This window comes from Schistocerca gregaria, chromosome 2, assembly GCF_023897955.1.
Source record: "Schistocerca gregaria isolate iqSchGreg1 chromosome 2, iqSchGreg1.2, whole genome shotgun sequence".
Classification (NCBI taxonomy): Eukaryota; Metazoa; Arthropoda; class Insecta; order Orthoptera; family Acrididae; genus Schistocerca; species Schistocerca gregaria.
The window spans coordinates 627,743,679-627,761,555 of NC_064921.1; the positions used below are offsets into that span (position 1 = coordinate 627,743,679).

Here is a 17,877-nt window from a genome sequence, read left to right on the forward strand (position 1 = left end):
GATCATCGGTCCTTTCAGGCAAACATCCAGGGTGGCGGTGAACTGTACATACACCAAATTTGGAGGATGAGGTGCTCCAAGATATTGAGATGAACCCGAGCAGAGGCTCCAGATAAGTGGCTTGTCAACATGGTGTAAGCCAAAGTCTGATCATGTATATCCTTCATGACAGCCACGTCTATCACCTGCAATCCCTTGCGTGCCGCTTTGAACAGCTGTTGTGGCACGGGTGCAATGAAGCTCTGTACTGTGTTCTGGGATGACTTCTTGTCACTGTGTGCTCACTGTCCATTACCAGACACATATTCGTATGATCTTTTTTCATCATATCCTGTCAGGAATCTGTCCCTGCATACTTTTATTGATGTTCAACCTGTATGTGTGGGCATTACTTAATTCCCAAAAGGTGTACCAGGTATCAAAATAGACTAGCTACTTGTAGATATAATAAATACAACACATGAAAAGATGAAACTTACAATTAGGAAATAACACGATAGCCAGTTAAATTTTATTGATGATAAAGCTGCACCTACCTAACATACATCAGCCACCAACAGAAGATACAATAATATATCAGGCATCAAATCACTCGTATTCTCAGAAACAAGCAGCACATTTTTCACACACTAAACATAGCTCTTTTAAACACAGACAATTACTAAAATGAACTGAATACCAATATGTAAATACCCACAAATATTAATGTAAATAAAGCTTTTGTTATTAAAAAAATAGGAAGGTACACAAAATCATTGATAAGGACAGAATCCATGATAAAAATATACACAAGACCGGAGGAGTAGTACCATATTTTTAGGCGATAAAGCATTAAAAACAGATGTATTTTAACACATTGTCCCCTTTTCTTCACAGTCAGATGAAAGGTGTTCATGTAAAACTACCATTTTGGTAGTTAGCATGTAGAGAATTTCCCCTGCATGCACTCTTGATGTTCACAGAGACAATGGGGAAAGTGTGAACATAGGACACTGGCAAGGTGTGATGCTGTCGAGAGTCCATCTGCTGTGGGGGTCGCATTTAAACTTTGGCGTTGCAGCTTGTCCGTGTTTTGGAAGGCACAGAGCAAGCACATCTGCTGTCAATGTAAATGGTAGAAGAAACAGCTTACAGAAGCTGAGGAGAAATGTTGTACTGTTCTGTTCTGGGATTCACTTCAGATGGTATTCTGACTAATAGGAGATTTATCACTCAATTTATAAATGTTGAATATAATACCAACAAAATACAGAAGAGTTCTCTAAAAAGATAGTTATGTCATTTTGTAGCGAGTTAGCATAGATGTGAGCCCTCTTGCACCTCCCAACCTCCTATAGGCAGCAAAAAAGTCTCACAGTAAATGCAGTGACAGTGCGTAGCAGGTCGACAGCATCAAGGTAACAAAAGATGGTGACTGTAAATATTAAATAAGATAAAAGTGATCATGAAAAATAAGGGTGACATTGTAAGCGAAGTAGTTGGTTCAGTTACAACGGATAACCAAAGTGATGAACACTTCATTTTGGCATCGAAGGTGAAGAATGCAAGAGCTGCTGAAATAAGGGAGCTCTTGTGATAATTTTCAAGAAATAGCTGAAGAATATACACCATTGCCTACAGCAACCCAATGTGATAATGGTATTTAATAGGAAGTAATTCTGTGCTTTGATAAGAATCAAGTAGGTCTGAGTTATCGCAAAAGAAGAGAAATAAGATTAATTGAGCACAACAACCTGATCAACAACAAGAAATATTTGGGCGCCGAAATGAACATCGACACATTAATCACAATTATGTTGATGAAACTGAAGATTTCAACATGCTGATGTCAAGGCTATTAGTGCAGCAGTTATCTACATCTACATCCATACTCCTCAAGCCACCTGATGGTTGTGTGGCAGAGGGTACTTTGAGTACCTCTATCGGTTCGTCCTTCTATTCCAGTCTCATATTGTTCGTGGAAAGAAAGATTGTCGGTATGTCTCTGTGTGGGCTCTCATCTCTCTGATTTTATGGTCATGGTCTCTTCGCTAGATATACGTAGGAGGGAGCAATATACTGCTTGACTCCTAGGTGAAGGTATGTTCTTGAAACTTCAACAAAAGCCCGTACCGAGCTACTGAGCGTGTCTCTTGCAGAGTCTTCCACTGGAGTTCATCTATCATCTCCGTAATGCTTCCGCAATTACTAAATGATCCTGTAATGAAGCGCACTGCTCTCTGTTGGATCTTCTCTATCTCTTCTATCAACCCTGTCTGGTACGGATCCCACACTTGTGAGCAGTATTCAAGCAGTGGGCGAACAAGTGTACTGTTATCTACTTCCTTTGTTTTTGGATTGCATTTCCTTAGGATTCTTCTAATGAATCTCAGTCTGGCATCTGCTTTACTGATGATCAACTCTATATGATCATTCCATTTTAAATCACTCCTAATGCCTACTCCCAAATAATTTATGGAATTAACTGCTTCCAGTTGGTGACCTGCTATATTGTAGCTAAATGATAAGGGTCTTTCTTTCTATGTATTCACAGCACATTACACTTGTCTACATTGAGATTCAATTGCCATTCCCTGCACCACATGTCAATTCACTGCAGATCCTCCTCACTCCTAGTGAGTGACTCTTTAGAAGCTGACCAGTGTACCTTCACTTAACAGTGTGGCAGCTGGTCAGCTAACGATGGCAATGCTACACATTGGCTGATAATGACACTGCTTCACCCACGCACAGTGCAGCGAACAGCAAGCAGTGTGTGCAATAAGGTGAGCTGCAAATATCTGCAAGTTAAATCTTTTTTAGTGCAATTCTGATTGTGAAGTAGTGTTGATATATGTTGTTCTGATTTTTTGTGCTTGTATCTAAACAGAATCAGAGGATGCAAATGTTCTTGGGTAGATAATAGTGTTGTTATTACTGTGTACATATCACTACTCACAAAATGGATAGCATTGTGAGGAATTTTAAAAACCTAGTATAGTTATCAAACGGTGGTAAAGCTCAAGCGGAGCAGCTAAACAAATTACACAAGCTGTCAAACAGTATTACAATGCAGATCTCAGAAGAAGTATGTACAAAAGTAGACTCTTTAGATAGGAACATTTTGAACATAGTTTGACCTTAGACAAATTACCTACGGAGGGACAATGTGAAATAGGAAATCAATGTGATATGGTCAGGAATAAGGTTACGCAACACTTTAAAGAAGTGAGTGATAAACACGAATTCAGAGATATACATCGTCAAATATCATAAATACAAAGTAGAGTGGAAACCTTGGAGCAATGTGAAGATTTTGGCTCAGTAATTAGTGCCCCAGATGCCGTGATTAGTATGGAGGAGCTTCTACAAGAGTCAGCTGAACACAAGATACAAGAGAAAAATGGTATTAACTAGTGCTCTAACTAATTCTTTGAGTGATATTGTACACCACCAGGACATTCATCAGTTGTGGGAAGCATTAGAAAATATCCAGAAAGAACTTAGAAAATAGCTATCGTTGGGTTATCAAATGTCGTCATAGAGGAACTCCAACTTTGAAGTAGTATGGGTTTATCAAAACATCCTCCAAAGTTTAAATCTGACTGGGAAGTGCACCGTACTTATTATCTGCATGTATTTTCTAGATCGTTACTGGAGATGTGGGAAGATCACAAGAAAATCAACTTTGCCCTTAGCTATTTTCTAGGGGATGTGGCAAAATGGTGGAAACTCACTCCAAGGATTTCAAATCCTGGGATGATTAACAAATAAATCGATGGCACTTGACTGGATCTAACTATTGTGAAACAAATGGAAGAAGGAAGTCTTGCAAAGATATACTACAGTTTGTAAAAAATAGCACACTCAGAAGCAATGGTCTGCCATACACTACAATAACAGGACGTGTAGAAGAATGGAACCATAATAAGTGATTTAAATGGCAGAGGGGCGACATGTACATAGGCCCAACAACACACTCTTCTGTGTGACCGGACAAGCAGTGTTACACAATGTTCAATTGTTGCGGAGCAGTCATAAGAAGCGGAAATATGTAACCATGTGCCACTACACCTTTCTGACATCACAGAGTTGAGTAACAGCATGTGAGTGTGTTCAAACAGGGCAGAATGACTTTTCTCCAGGAGGTAGATATGGAACCAGTGGAGATAAGAAGGCTGTACACATATCTGATAGGGTACAGATAATACGATCTAAACACGGTGCGTGATGACTGCCATCATCTCTGCTGATCCGTAACAGACAGAACAACCTCATCCATAGTGTTGGCGCAATATTGGAGCACTGGAATGGGTGTGGACATGTCAGCTTTGATGACTTGACGCCGTCTTCTGCAGGCTGGATTGTTGACGTCCATACCATTGCACTGGCTTCCATTTACCAGAATCCACCAACAAGGCCTGCAATGGGCACATGAACATCGACTCTGGCAAATTGAGTGCCAAAACACAGTGTTTTTCGGATGAATCCATCATCAACTTGTCCTACAGTGATGCCTGCATACACGTTTAACTTTCCCATGGTGAACGCAATTGAGCAGACTGTATTGTTGAGCAGTGTAGTGAACAAACCCCAAGTGTAATGGTTTGGCGTGCCATTGCCTGTAACAAGTGATCTTGCCTCTAACATCTTAAAAGCAATCTGAACAGCTACCGCTGCATTAGGGAGATATTACCGCCCGTGCCTCTTGCATGCCATTCCACATGCCATGTCTCGGCAGGACATACCACGTCACATGTGCTGAGGAATGTGCAAGACTTCTTCGAAGAACTACAGGTATCACTGTTTTCCTGACATGTCCAAGATCTGCTCAATCAGCAACTTGATTGTTCAGGTCTTCCTGCAGCCATAGTTGATGCTTTGTGGACAAACCTATAATCTACGTGACAGAGTATTCCCCAGCAGCATATTCAGGTGCTTTTTGGATTCCATGCCATGAAGTCTAGCACCTCGATTACAGTATTTGGTGATTCTACTGTATTTCCAGTCACAGTGCATGCACTTGACTGCCACACTTATAGTTCTTCTAGCGTCATGTAATCAGCGGAATAAATTTCATTGTGGTCATATCTCTCGTTCTTGACATTTCACTTTTTCCTTACAGTAGTGTATTAGTACACAGCTTACTCCATTACCCAAAAAGGGAAATTTGGTATAGAGGATGGACAATCCTTACTAATTTGTTGAAGTGCATTGAAGGATTACACACATCAAACAAAGAATACCTTGGAACATTAGTTACTGTGTTCACACCAGTTGTATTTGATGCTGCAGAAAGGAGGACATTGTCATGTCATTTACATTACACTGAAACAGGCTCTTTTTCTTTTGTATGGGGAGCGATGACGAGGCATACAATTTCTCTCTTAGTACCGGTGACCCCAAAATAATACAAATATGCAATAAACATAATACGTAAAAATTATTGATGTGCTCAGCGTTGCTTTTATGCAACACTGAAAATGTAGTGCAGTGCCCTGCGATACAAATAATGTTGCATAAATTTAAATGAAAGACGTATAACTGCTGGTGATTTAAGGAACTATTTACAGGTTTTGAACCTGACTGATAAGATATTCTGACTTATAATTACTCAATATATGGCTTGATAACTTTATAAAAAAAATGTTAACATTCAACACAATAGTTAATACTTGGATATTCCACAGATCATAATTGTTGAGTCACACGATTATGTGAAATGGCTCAGATCTAGCATTTTTTATTATTGTCACATTGTTTTTAAAAATTGTATTATTCTTTATTTCCATCTCCCACCTTTTCTTTCTTTATTCTAGTACAACAAGATGTCTACCCTGAAAACTGATTATCATTAAGATACTAAACAGTTACCTGTGATTTATGAATTGAGAAAGCCCATGCAAGTCTAAGCGGTAGCTGCTTTCTTGTAAGTATTGTACCTCCAGCAGCTTTCACAACCCAGCGATCTGGACGAATAACATACTCTTTTCTGGAGCAGAACCGAATAGCTGGCATCCCTGTTTGAACATAAAATGAAAACCCATTTCAATGAAGGGAACATTTAAGACTTTTTAAATTTAATAATTCTGACCAACAACCAGAAAATCATTTTGTTTGTGTTCCAGGATAATAAATATAACATTCACAGGCAACGGGACAATGACTAATCATTCTTTTGTCTTTTGAGTAAAGACTTAAAAAAAGCTACAAACAAAATCAAAATTTCAAAAGTGACGCACACAGTAGAAATTAAGAACTTTAGGGTTGCAGTGTTACGCTTGATTCCTCTACTCACAGTTATCTGGATCTCTTCCTAGTTTCAGCAGGATGACTAAACTTTATTTCTTCTACGTTGCTTTTACAATATTTATACAAAATATTTCAAAGAACTACAGCGAATGAACTGATGCCTGCTGTACACTCCCATCTCATCCTCTACTATCTAGTTTCAAAATCAATGAACTATGTACAGGGCAGAAACTAATTAAAATTGTGTGTCACCAAAAATTGGCAACCTTTGAGAACTACGAAAAGTCTACAGGTGTGATGGGAGACGGTCAGGGGGTGAGTGTTGGTGGAGACTCTTTGCTGAATTACAGGTCAAGTACTAAATCCTTTGTACATGCTGAACTAAATCCTTTAACCTTCAAAAAGCATTTCAAGAATGTTGAGAAGAGACCCACATCGGCCTCAGAAACATTTTTCATGGCTCCACTTACCAGAGACTGTGGTTGCGTGTGCGAGATGTGTTTGCGTGTATGTCATCTATTTTCAATAAATGCCTTCTTGGCCAAAAGCTCATTTTCCACCAGTCCTCCTGCGACTCAGAATTTTCTCTACATGGGGAGTAGCAAGTATACCTTTCATACTATTGCTTCATTTGCCAATTATAGGTGAAGGCTAGCCAAATTAAGACCATTTCTGGTCCTTTCCACTACTGAAACAGAGAAGCTTGAACTAAAATTTAATGTCATGTTTTGGATCACAGCCCCTGCAGTTCCAAAACAATCTTTCAAATGCCTGCCATTCAATGATACAGAAGTGGATGCCAGATATTACATTACTGTGGTGTGGCACTTTATTCATAAACCCAACTCCAGCTGAGGACACAAAAGCATACAACTGTATCGAAGACTCCTTGTGAACAAATCCCTAAAATGCCACAAGTGAAGCAGACAAATGAGTTTGCATACACCTATGAAGGCTACAGTTATGCGCCTCAGTTATATTCTGTTAAAGACTATTTTGTTTACAGAGTTCCACTGATACTATCTGGACACCTACTTCACTCCCTACGTGGGGCAGAGGACACTGTGTACTGATGTCTCACATTACCTTCCTGCTAACGTTGAGAATGATATGTGGAGAGGATGACAGTTGATAAGCCTGCATGTGAGCTCAGATCCCACCACTTTTACCTTCATGGTCTTTTCATGCAATATATGTAGTAGAAAGTAATACAGTATTTCCATTTTTCTAGGAACATTTGATTGTGGAATTCTAACTGAAGCACATAAGGACATGCAAAGCCTTTCTTGAAGCATCTGATATGGAGGATGAGTATGTGTGTGATGCCACTGCACTTAAACAAACCTGTTACAAAATGCATTGTCATCCTTCGAATTTTCCCTATTTCCCCTGTCAATCCTAAATGGTATGGGTCCACAACTGACAAGCAATATTTATGTATCAGATTAATTTCATTCACAGCCTGTAGTCATTTTTGCTGATTATGTTAAACAAAAGGCAATTAATTACGTATTTGTTTTTATGAAGATAGTTGAGAATATTTGCACAAAAAGTGCTTGTTAATTAAAAGTTGCCTTCATATTAATTGTTGGAGTTGGTTGGTTTGGTTTGGGGTATAAAGGGACCAAACTACAGGGTCATCAGTCCCTTTTCCCTCATGCAAACAAGGCTCAAGTTAAAACAATTCCCTAAAGGAGCCAGAGAAACAAGAAGGGTGGAAAACTAACAGGGAACCACACTGAAAGAAGAAACAAAAGATGCTAACCAAAAGGGGAAAACATACACTAAAAGGAAAAATAGTGGAAGGTATTAAAATAATCTAGCAGCTCACCGGGGTTGGCTGATCACAAGAATAAAAAAGGACGAGACAGCCACTCTGCAACGCACTAAAATCTCCAACCTAAAAGAGAAGTTGAGATGAACACACATAGGGGCAAAAACACCAACAACACAAATGTAAAGAAAGAGTGAGGAAGAAGAATGGAGGGAGGATGAGGTCTGAGAGAGAAAGCCAGACCCTTAGATTGTGATAAAAACCATCCTTATGAACAATATCAGCCATTGAGACACTGTCGCCCAAAACTAGAGGCAAGGTGCTCGGAAGATTAAAAGTCTGCCGCAGAGCAGCTAAAATTGGGCAGTCCAACAAGATGTGGACGACAGTCACGAGGGAGCCACATCAACACCAATGTGGATCCTCACAACGGAGGGGGTGACCATGTGTTAGCCAAGTATGGCCAATGCAGAGCTGGCAAAGAATGACAGAGTCCCTGGGAGTGGCTTGCAAGGATTACCGTCACATATCCGTTGGCTCCTTGATAACACATAGTATATTTGGTGTACTAAGGGTGTGCCATTTAGTATCCCAGATCACAAAAACTTTGTGGCAGAAGATCGATCGAAGTTTTCTCCAGCAGGCCAAACTGCAGAGTTGGTTTATAGGTAGCCTGTTTGGCCAGGGAGTCAAAGTTCATTGCCTGGGATCCTGACAAGTCCTGGAGTCCAAATGAAGGTCACTGAACATCCATAATTTGCCGAGGGCATAAAGAGACTCCTGTATAGTCAGTAATGAAGGATGGCTAGGGAAGACTAAACCAACAAGATCGTCGACCATTGATCCATCAGTGTAGACTACTGTTGTTAAAGTTCTGCACGATAGACAAGTTATGTAAATAATTATATTTTAGTCATGTTTCTACTTATATTCACTTAGATTTCCGGAAAGCTTTTGACACCGTTCCTCACAAGCGACTTCTAATCAAGCTACGGAGCTATGGGGTATCGTCTCAGTTGTGCGACTGGATTCGTGATTTCCTGTCAGGAAGGTCGCAGTTCGTAGTAATAGATGGCAAATCATCGAGTAAAACTGAAGTGGTATCAGGTGTTCCCCAGGGAAGCGTCCTGGGACCTCTACTGTTCCTGATGTATATAAATGACCTGGGTGACAATCTGAGCAGTTCTCTTAGACTGTTCGCAGATGATGCTGTAATTTACCGTCTAGTAAGGTCATCCGAAGACCAGTATCAGTTGAAAAGCGATTTAGAAAAGATTGCTGTATGGTGTGTCAGGTGGCAGTTGACGCTAAATAACGAAAAGTGTGAGATGATCCACATGAGTTCCAAAAGAAATCCGTTGGCATTCGATTACTCGATAAACAGTACAATTCTCAAGACTGTCAATTCAACTAAGTACCTGGGTTTTAAAATTACGAACAACTTCAGTTGGAAGGACCACATAGATAATATTGTCGGGAAGGCGAGCCAAAGATTGCGTTTCATTGGCAGGACACTTAGAAGATGCAACAAGTCCACTAAAGAGACAGCTTACACTACACTCGTTCATCCTCTGTTAGAATATTGCTGCGCGGTGTGGGATCCTTACCAGGTGGGATTTACGGAGGACATCAAAAGGGTGCAAAAAAGGGCAGCTCGTTTTGTATTATCACGATATAGGGGAGAGAGTGTGGCAGATACGATACACGAGTTGGGATGGAAGTCATTACAGCATAGACTTTTTCGTCGCGGCGAGACCTTTTTACGAAATTTCAGTCACCAACTTTCTCTTCCGAATGCGAAAATATTTTGTTGAGCCCAACCTACACAGGTAGGAATGATCATCAAAATAAAATAAGAGAAATCAGAGCTCGAACAGAAAGGTTTAGGTGTTCATTTTTCCCTCTCGCTGTTCGGGAGTGGAATAGTAGAGAGATAGTATGATTGTGGTTCGATGAACCCTCTGCCAAGCACTTAAATGTGAATTGCAGAGTAGTCATGTAGATGTAGATGTAGACACCATATTTTGGAGAATTTTCATTGGATATATTTTGTGCTTGTTTTTGAAAGTTATGTTTTCATGTAGTGATCATCATTGTGTGTACACATGGGTGAATCACCTAAAACTTGCACCACAAATATTGTGAGAACATGGAAAGTGCTTGGCATGCGGTTTTCACAGAAAAGATTGATAGTCAGGGGCTCATATTTTTGGCCAATAGACAGACTGTAATAATAATTAGGAAAGAGTTTTTTCCGCAAACATGCAGTTTTTTTTAAATGGAACAATGCCTGTTGACAAACCAAAAGAAGGATAAATTAAAATATCAATGGTGTAACAATTACTAACAAAGAGATAGAGGGGCTGGCCAGTACTTACCTCAGCTCAGTACAGCCGATAGAAACACAAAAAACAACCGAAAATTTAAGTTCCTAGCTTTCGGAATAAATGTTCCTTCATCAGGGAGGAGAGAGGGGAAAGAAAGGGAAGAAGGGAAAGAGGATTTAGTTACTCACAACCCAGGTTATGAAGCAACAGGGAAAGGAAAACAGGGAAGGTAGCGAGGATGGAGGCATGGTTGTCAGAGGGAAGCCAAAGATATTCTACTGCAGGTACTGTGCCAGCTTCAAACCAAAGAGGATGCATAGAGAAGTAAAGAGGTGTATAGTATAAAAATGCAGGATGGAAAGATGCATGAATGGCTAAAGAGGAAAGGGAAAGAGGAGAAGACTGAAAAGTAAATGGGAGTGAGGTTGTTTAACGTAGGTTCAGTCCAGGGGGATGGCGGGATGAAAGGATGTGCTGGAGTGCAAGTTCCCATCTCCGCAGTTCAGAGGGACTGGTGTTGGGTGGGAGAAGCCAAATGGCACATACAGTGTAGCAGGTTCCTAGGTCCCTAGAATTATGCTGGAGGGCATGCTCCGCTACTGGGTATTGGACATCTCCTAGGCGGACAGTTCGTCTGTGTCCGTATTTCAGTGTATTCACATTCACGTTATTCGAATATATTCAAGCAATTTCATTTATTTTCTGTTTTATGCGCAGTTTACAAGATCATGAAAATGCAGCATTGTACGTTTTTATTGGCATGAAGTTTTGCAGAGCTGGTCACCACGACGTTTCAGCCAATGACCAGTGGCCAGAAGATGATGGGAACCCTATTGTCAGGAGCCTCAATGTACTTTATTATAATAAGGATAACAAATGAATTGCAAAAAACATTATGTTAAGAGTTGTGATGGAGCAAGGTGGAACCACCCCCATGTTCTTGAAGCACTTCGGATAATATTTTTTCCCTTTATTCAGCCACATTTTTGCAGAGAAAACTTATGAGACAAGTATACAAAGCAGTTAATTTCATATTCAGGCCTAATTCCATCAGAATTATTTGTTGAAGATATAGTTTCTCAATCGGTAACAGTAATACTGTAGTTAAATTATGTGAAAATAATATACATACATAAATATTTTAATTTGCGTGTCTCATGAGCATATGGATATGACCATTTTCACTAGAAAAACGTGTAAGTTTGTCAATCATTCAAGCAAGAAAATTTCAAGTTTTTGTCAATTTTGATTGAAGGAATTATTTAAGTCTAATGTTACCTATTATTTATCAATGTGAAAATAATATACATACATAAATATTTTAATTTGCGTGTCTCATGAGCATATGGATATGACCATTTTCACTAGAAAAACGTGTTAGTTTGTCAATCATTCAAGCAAGAAAATTTCAAGTTTTTGTCAATTTTGATTGAAGGAATTATTTAAGTCTAATGTTACCTATTATTTATCAATGAAAACAATCAGTTTTTGAAAATACGATGTCAGGAGGAGCCACCGGTTCTAAAAGCATGAAAATTTCTATATCTTTATACATTTTTCCTACTGCTACTTGGTGAGCAGATTTTTACCTATACAATTACATTTTAATAGCCATAATTTGTCAATTACACTGTTATCCAATCCATATTATAACAGACTTGATCCTTGGGTCAGTGTAATTTCTTGTTTACTAATTTGGCTCTTTTCCCTGTTATAAAGTAAAACATCATACCAAATTTTAATTATTATACAGACAAACTTCTATAAATAGTTGTGCTGAATGGTTCTACAGTCAGTCCAGGTTTAGCAGCCAACCTGTTAACATTTCACAGTTAAAACCAAACGGAATGTGTGATAATTTGGGAGTCAGTCAGTGCTTGGTAATCAAATAGCCAACCTCTTTGTGTTAGGCCCTTAGTTCATCTTCATGAAGTTAACAAGTGGCCACAGTCAGTGCAGATTAAGTAATCAACTGACCATCATTTTATAGTCATTCCCAATCTAAATTTGTCATCAGTCAGATGAATGATTCCAATTGTATGTACTATTATGTTGTGATTCACCCTGTGATTAATTTTCAATTCGTAATCATCATATAAAATCACTGTGTGAATATCTAATATGTGAAGTAATTGTGTTACCAAATGATGAGCAAATTGTTCAGTCAATATGTTGCTACTTAGGACTTGTGAAGTTTAGATAGTGGTCTGTGATATGTGAAATATATAAATCTAATAGCAAAAGCTGATCACTGTAATGTTTCAGGTATCAATAAATATGAAAATATTTCAAGTTAACCACTATAGTGTTGTGATCACCATTTATCCATCAGGTCACTGAGACAAATAATTACAGGAAGCCAGCAGCTCTTGTCCCACCACCACCACCACCACCACCACCACCACCAGAGTGTGCAGCACTGTTAATTATTTTTACAAGCTCAACTTATTTTCACTTACCTAAGTGCTGGGTTGTTTATTTGCAAATTTTTGTTATGTTTGTGTGCTTAGTAGACACAGTTTTGTCTTTTAATAACTGCCTAGTGTAGTTTCGCCATCTTTAGTACGGGTAGGGATTGTGATTGCTGTGTTTGTATGCAGGCTGAGTTGGTGACTCACTCACAGCTCCAGAAGGTGCTGGCATTGGACACACAGCTTCAGGCTGTTACCAATAGGCATCACTGGGTATGGGGTGGGGGGGGGGGGGGCTGGATGTGAGAATCCAAGAGACATCCAGTATGTCCCCACGTGTCCACAATCAGTCCACTACTGTGGCCACCAAGGGTACTGCCTACACAGAGGCTAACCCCCCATCTGTGATTGAGTGGGAGGTTGTTCCAAGGAGTGGCAGCAACAAAATACTTTCCACAGGTAGGGCTTCCCCCTTTTCATTTGACAAAGATGTTTCAAGTGCTACCTGTGGTTGGTGAAGATCTTACATCAGAGGCAGCCACTTGTTCGGTTTCAGAGGAAGCCTTTCAGGCTGCAAGATACGGGCGGTCACAGAGTGTAGGCTTACTGGTTGTTGGGATCTCCAATGTTAGGCATATAATTGGGCCCCCTTAGGAACATGACTGCTAAGGAGGGGAAGAATACAATTTATTTATTTATACATCAAATTCCGTAGGACCAAACTGAGGAGCAAATCTCCAAGGTCATTGAACGTGTCAGTTCATGAAATTACAACTTAAAAGTAAAAACAGACAAAAATAAAATGTTTATGAACTCGAAAAAGTCAATGCATAAGTTTAAGTAAAAACAATCAATAATAGAACAAGAATCAGTTTAATTTTTCAAAGAACCCCTCGACAGAATAGGAGTGACCCCACGAAGAAACTCTTCAGTATTGATCTGAAAGTGCGTGGATTACTGCTAAGAGTTTTGAATTCGAGTGGTAGCTTATTGAAAATTGATACAAGCAGTATACTGCACACCTTTCTGCACAAGAGTTAAGAGAGTCTCATCCAAATGCAGGAACGATTTCTGTCAACTATTAACCAAGTGAACTTGGGAATAAGCTAATATTGTTAACAAGAAATGATGGTAAGGAATGAAAATATATTGAGAGGCCAATGTCAAAATACCCAGACTTGTGAACAGGCATCAACAAGAGGTTCGCGAACTTACACCACTTATTGCCTGAACTACGCATTTCTGAGCCAAAAATATCCTTTTAGAATGAGAAGAGTTACCCCAAAATATAATACCATACATAAGTGAATGAAAATGAGCAAAGTAGACTAATTTCATGTAGAACAATCACTCATTCCAGATACCTTTTGAATAGTAAAAATGGCAGCATTAAGTCTTAACAAAATCCTGAAGTTGGGCTTTCCATGACAGTTTACCATCTATCTGAACACCTAGAAATTTGAACTGTTCAGTTTCACTAATCATATGCCCATTATGTGAAATTAAATTTTCAAGTTTTGTTGAACTGTGTGTTAGAAACAGTAAAAGCTGATTCTTACTGTGATTTAGTGTTGGTTTATTTTCTACAGGCCATGAACTTAAGTCATGAACTGCACTATTTGAAACTGATCCAAGTTGCACACAACAACCTTTACTACCAAGCTAATGTCATCAGCAAACAAATATTTTAGAGTTACCAGTAATATTAGACGGCATATCATTTATATAAATAAGGAACTGGAGTGGCCCCAACACTGTTCCCTGGGGCACCCCCCTCCTGACCGTACCCCACTCATAACCCCACATCACAGCCGATCTCAACATTGCGAATAATGACCTTTTGATGTCTGTTGCTAAAGTAAGAGGTGAACCAATTGTGAGCTACTCCCCGTATTCCGTAAAGGTCCAACTTCTGGAGCAATATTTTGTGATCAACACAATCAAACGCCTTAGTTAAATCAAAAAATATGCCTAGCATTCAAAACCCCCTTGTCTAACCCATCCAGTAACTCACAGAGAAAATAAAATATAGTATTTTCAGTCGTTAGACGACTTCTAAAGCTGAACTGTACATTTGATAGCAAATCGTTTGATATAAAATGATCAATTATCCTTACATAAATACAGTCTTTTCAATAACTTTAGCAAACACTGATGGCATAAAAATAGGTCTACAATTGTCTGCATTATCCCTTTCTCCCTCTTTACTACCGAGTACTTTAATCATTCAGGAAACTGACCATTCCCAAAATAAAAATTACAAATATGGCTAAGTAAGGGCTCTACAGATGTAGAGGCATATATCACAAGGGGTAAGATAGATACTGCCTACAGGAAAATTAAAGAGACCTTCGGAGAAAAGAGTAACACTTGTATGAATATGAAGAGCTCAGATGGAAAACCAGTTCTAAGCAAAGAAGGGAAAGCAGAAAGGTGGATAGAGTATATTGAGGGTCTATAGAAGGGTACTGTACTTGAGGGCAATATTATGGAAATAGAAGAGCACGTAGATGAAAATAAAATGGGAGCTATTATACTGTATGAAGAATTTGACAAAGCACTGAAAGACCTAGATGGAAAAAAGGCCCCAGGAGTAGAAAACATTCCATTAGAACTATTGACAGCCTTGGGAGAGCGAGCCCTGACAAAACTCTACCATCTGATGAGAATATCTAGTAATGAAGAATGAATGAAAATATTGTCTACGGCTGTGCTACTGTACCCCTGCACCGTAGTTGTAAAAAACACCGTCTGCATCAGATCATATGAATTTAGGGGCTCTACCAACATCATTTTTTCTTGCACCATCATATACAAAATTTATATTAAAGTCACCACATATAACTAACTACTGGTACTTCCTACAAAGTGAATGAAGAACCCTCTCCAACTTGAGCAGAAATGCTCTGAAGTCAGAGTTAAGGGACCTATAAACCAAAAAGTTTTACAAGTTAAGTTTCACTAAATTCAACTGCCCCTGCACAACATTCAAATATCAGTTCAGTGCAGTGCCATGATACGTCTATGGACTCAAATGGAATACTTTTTCTTATGTACATAGCCACTCCCCCACCATACAAGGAACTCCTTGAAAAACAGCCAGCTAATCTGTATCCTGGTAATGGAAGCCTCTGAATTGTCAAGTTATTTAAGTGGTGCTCCGAACCAATAACTTCAGAGTCAACATGTGCACTCTGTGTGTATACTTGGGGAAGTTATCCCAAATGTGGAACACCCTTCTGGGTGCTGTGAAGAGCCAACTGCGGGTGGTGGCTCATGTCAGTAGTAACAATTTGTGTAACTTTTGATCTAAAGAGGTTCTCTCTGGTTTCGGATGTTTGCTTGAAGTGATAAAGACTGCCAGTCTTGCTTGCAAGATGAAGGCAGAGCTCACTATCTGAGGCATCACTGACAGGACCGATTGTGGATCTTTTGTACAGAGCTGAGTGAAGGGTCTGAAACAGAGGCTCAGATGGTTCTGCAATCGTGTAGGTCAATTTGCGCCATAAGGTGTTGGGGTATCAGGATCGCTGAGTAGGTTAGGAGTCCATTACACACAAGCAGCAGCTACAACGGGTAGTGGGGGCTGTGTGGAGTGGATAGGTTTTTTTTCCTTGTAAGGTTGGGAAATAATAAAAAGGGCTTCAGTCTCAAAGGGAGCAGGTCAAACAGGACAAAGGTATACCTAGGAATCAAAGCTATTATAGTAGTAAACTGTCGAAGCTATGTTAAGAAAGAAACAGAGCTCCAAGTGCTAATAGAAAGCACTAAAGCTCAAATCATTATAGGTACTGAAGTTGGCTTAAGCCAGAGATAAGTACAGCTGAAATTTTTGTAAAGGACCTAATGGTGTTCAGAAATGACAGGTTACATATGGGTAATGGCAGTGTGTTTGTTGCTGTTAGATGTGTTTTACCTCACAGTGAAATTGAAATAGACAGTCCCTGTGATCTGTTATGGACAGATGTTAAACTTGACAACCAGAATAAATTAAAAATTGGTTTCTTTCACTGAGCCCTACTCAGATGATTCACTCGCTGAAAGAAGTTCAAAGAAAACTTTAGTATCATCTCAAATAAGTACCTCACTGATACAATTATCGTTGGTGATGACTTCTATTTTTGTCTGCATGTCAAAGGTAAATTGATGTTCAAAGATGGTGGTTGGTATAAAATGTCATCTGAAATTGACTAACTGCTTCCTCTGACATTTATTTTGAGCAATTAATTTAGAAGGCCTCTCAAAGTGTAAATGGTTGCAAAAACATTCTTGACCTCTAAGCAACAAATAACCCCATGCAAATAGGGAGCATCATGACAGACACAGGGATTAGTGACCACTAGATCATTGCAATAAGACTAAATACCATAATAATCAAACCCACCAAAAATAAACACAAAATATATCTAGTTAGAAAAGCATATAAAAATTTGCTTGATGCCTTCCTAAGGGACATTCTCCATTCCTTCTGAAACTACGATGAAAGCATAGATCAGATATGGCTCGAATTCAATAGAATAGTATCAACAGACAAAATAAATTAACAAGAGAAAATTGACCATCCCCCCTCCCCCCATGATCCACAAACAGATCAGAACACCATTGCGGCAGCTACGAGAAAAGCACGCCAAATTTAAAGGAACACAACATCTCCAACACAGAAGTTCAACATTTAGATTTCAAAGCGAGATGCTTTTAACAACTCCCACAGTGAAAGACTGTCTCGAAATGTGGCATAAAATACAAAGATTCTGGTCACATGCAAAGTACACTAGTGGCAAAACACAATCAACAGCTTCAATGAGCAATAGCCATGGTAATGTTACCAATGACAGTGCCACTGAATTGGACTTACTAAACCATGTTTTACAACATTTGTTCACCACTGAAGATGAAGGAAATATTCCAAGGTTCAAATCAGGAAGAGCTGGCAATATGAGTAACTTCAAAGTAGATATGCTTGGTGTAGCAAAGCAACTCATGAGGACTGTCCAGAAATTAGATTAAGTTTTTGTCTGTAACAACAATGGATATGGCTAGTGTGGCCGTATTTTTTCCTGAGTGCTGGTACGTTCAGGCGGCATCCAGTTGTGCAAAGTGAGGTTTGTGTCATTTCCTGTTATTTCACAATAAA

General features: G+C 39.2%; 1 protein-coding gene across 2 annotated transcripts in view; it reads right to left on the reverse strand.

The window, feature by feature from the left end:
• Positions 1 to 17,877, reverse strand: part of LOC126334638 (ATP-dependent DNA helicase PIF1) — a 103,671-nt gene that overhangs the window by 4,827 nt on the left and 80,967 nt on the right. For both annotated transcript variants that reach the window (XM_049997076.1, XM_049997075.1), the window contains exon 10: positions 5,854 to 5,999. In XM_049997076.1, coding sequence (XP_049853033.1) covers positions 5,854 to 5,999 — 146 coding nt within the window. The remainder of the gene's footprint in view (positions 1 to 5,853; positions 6,000 to 17,877) is intronic.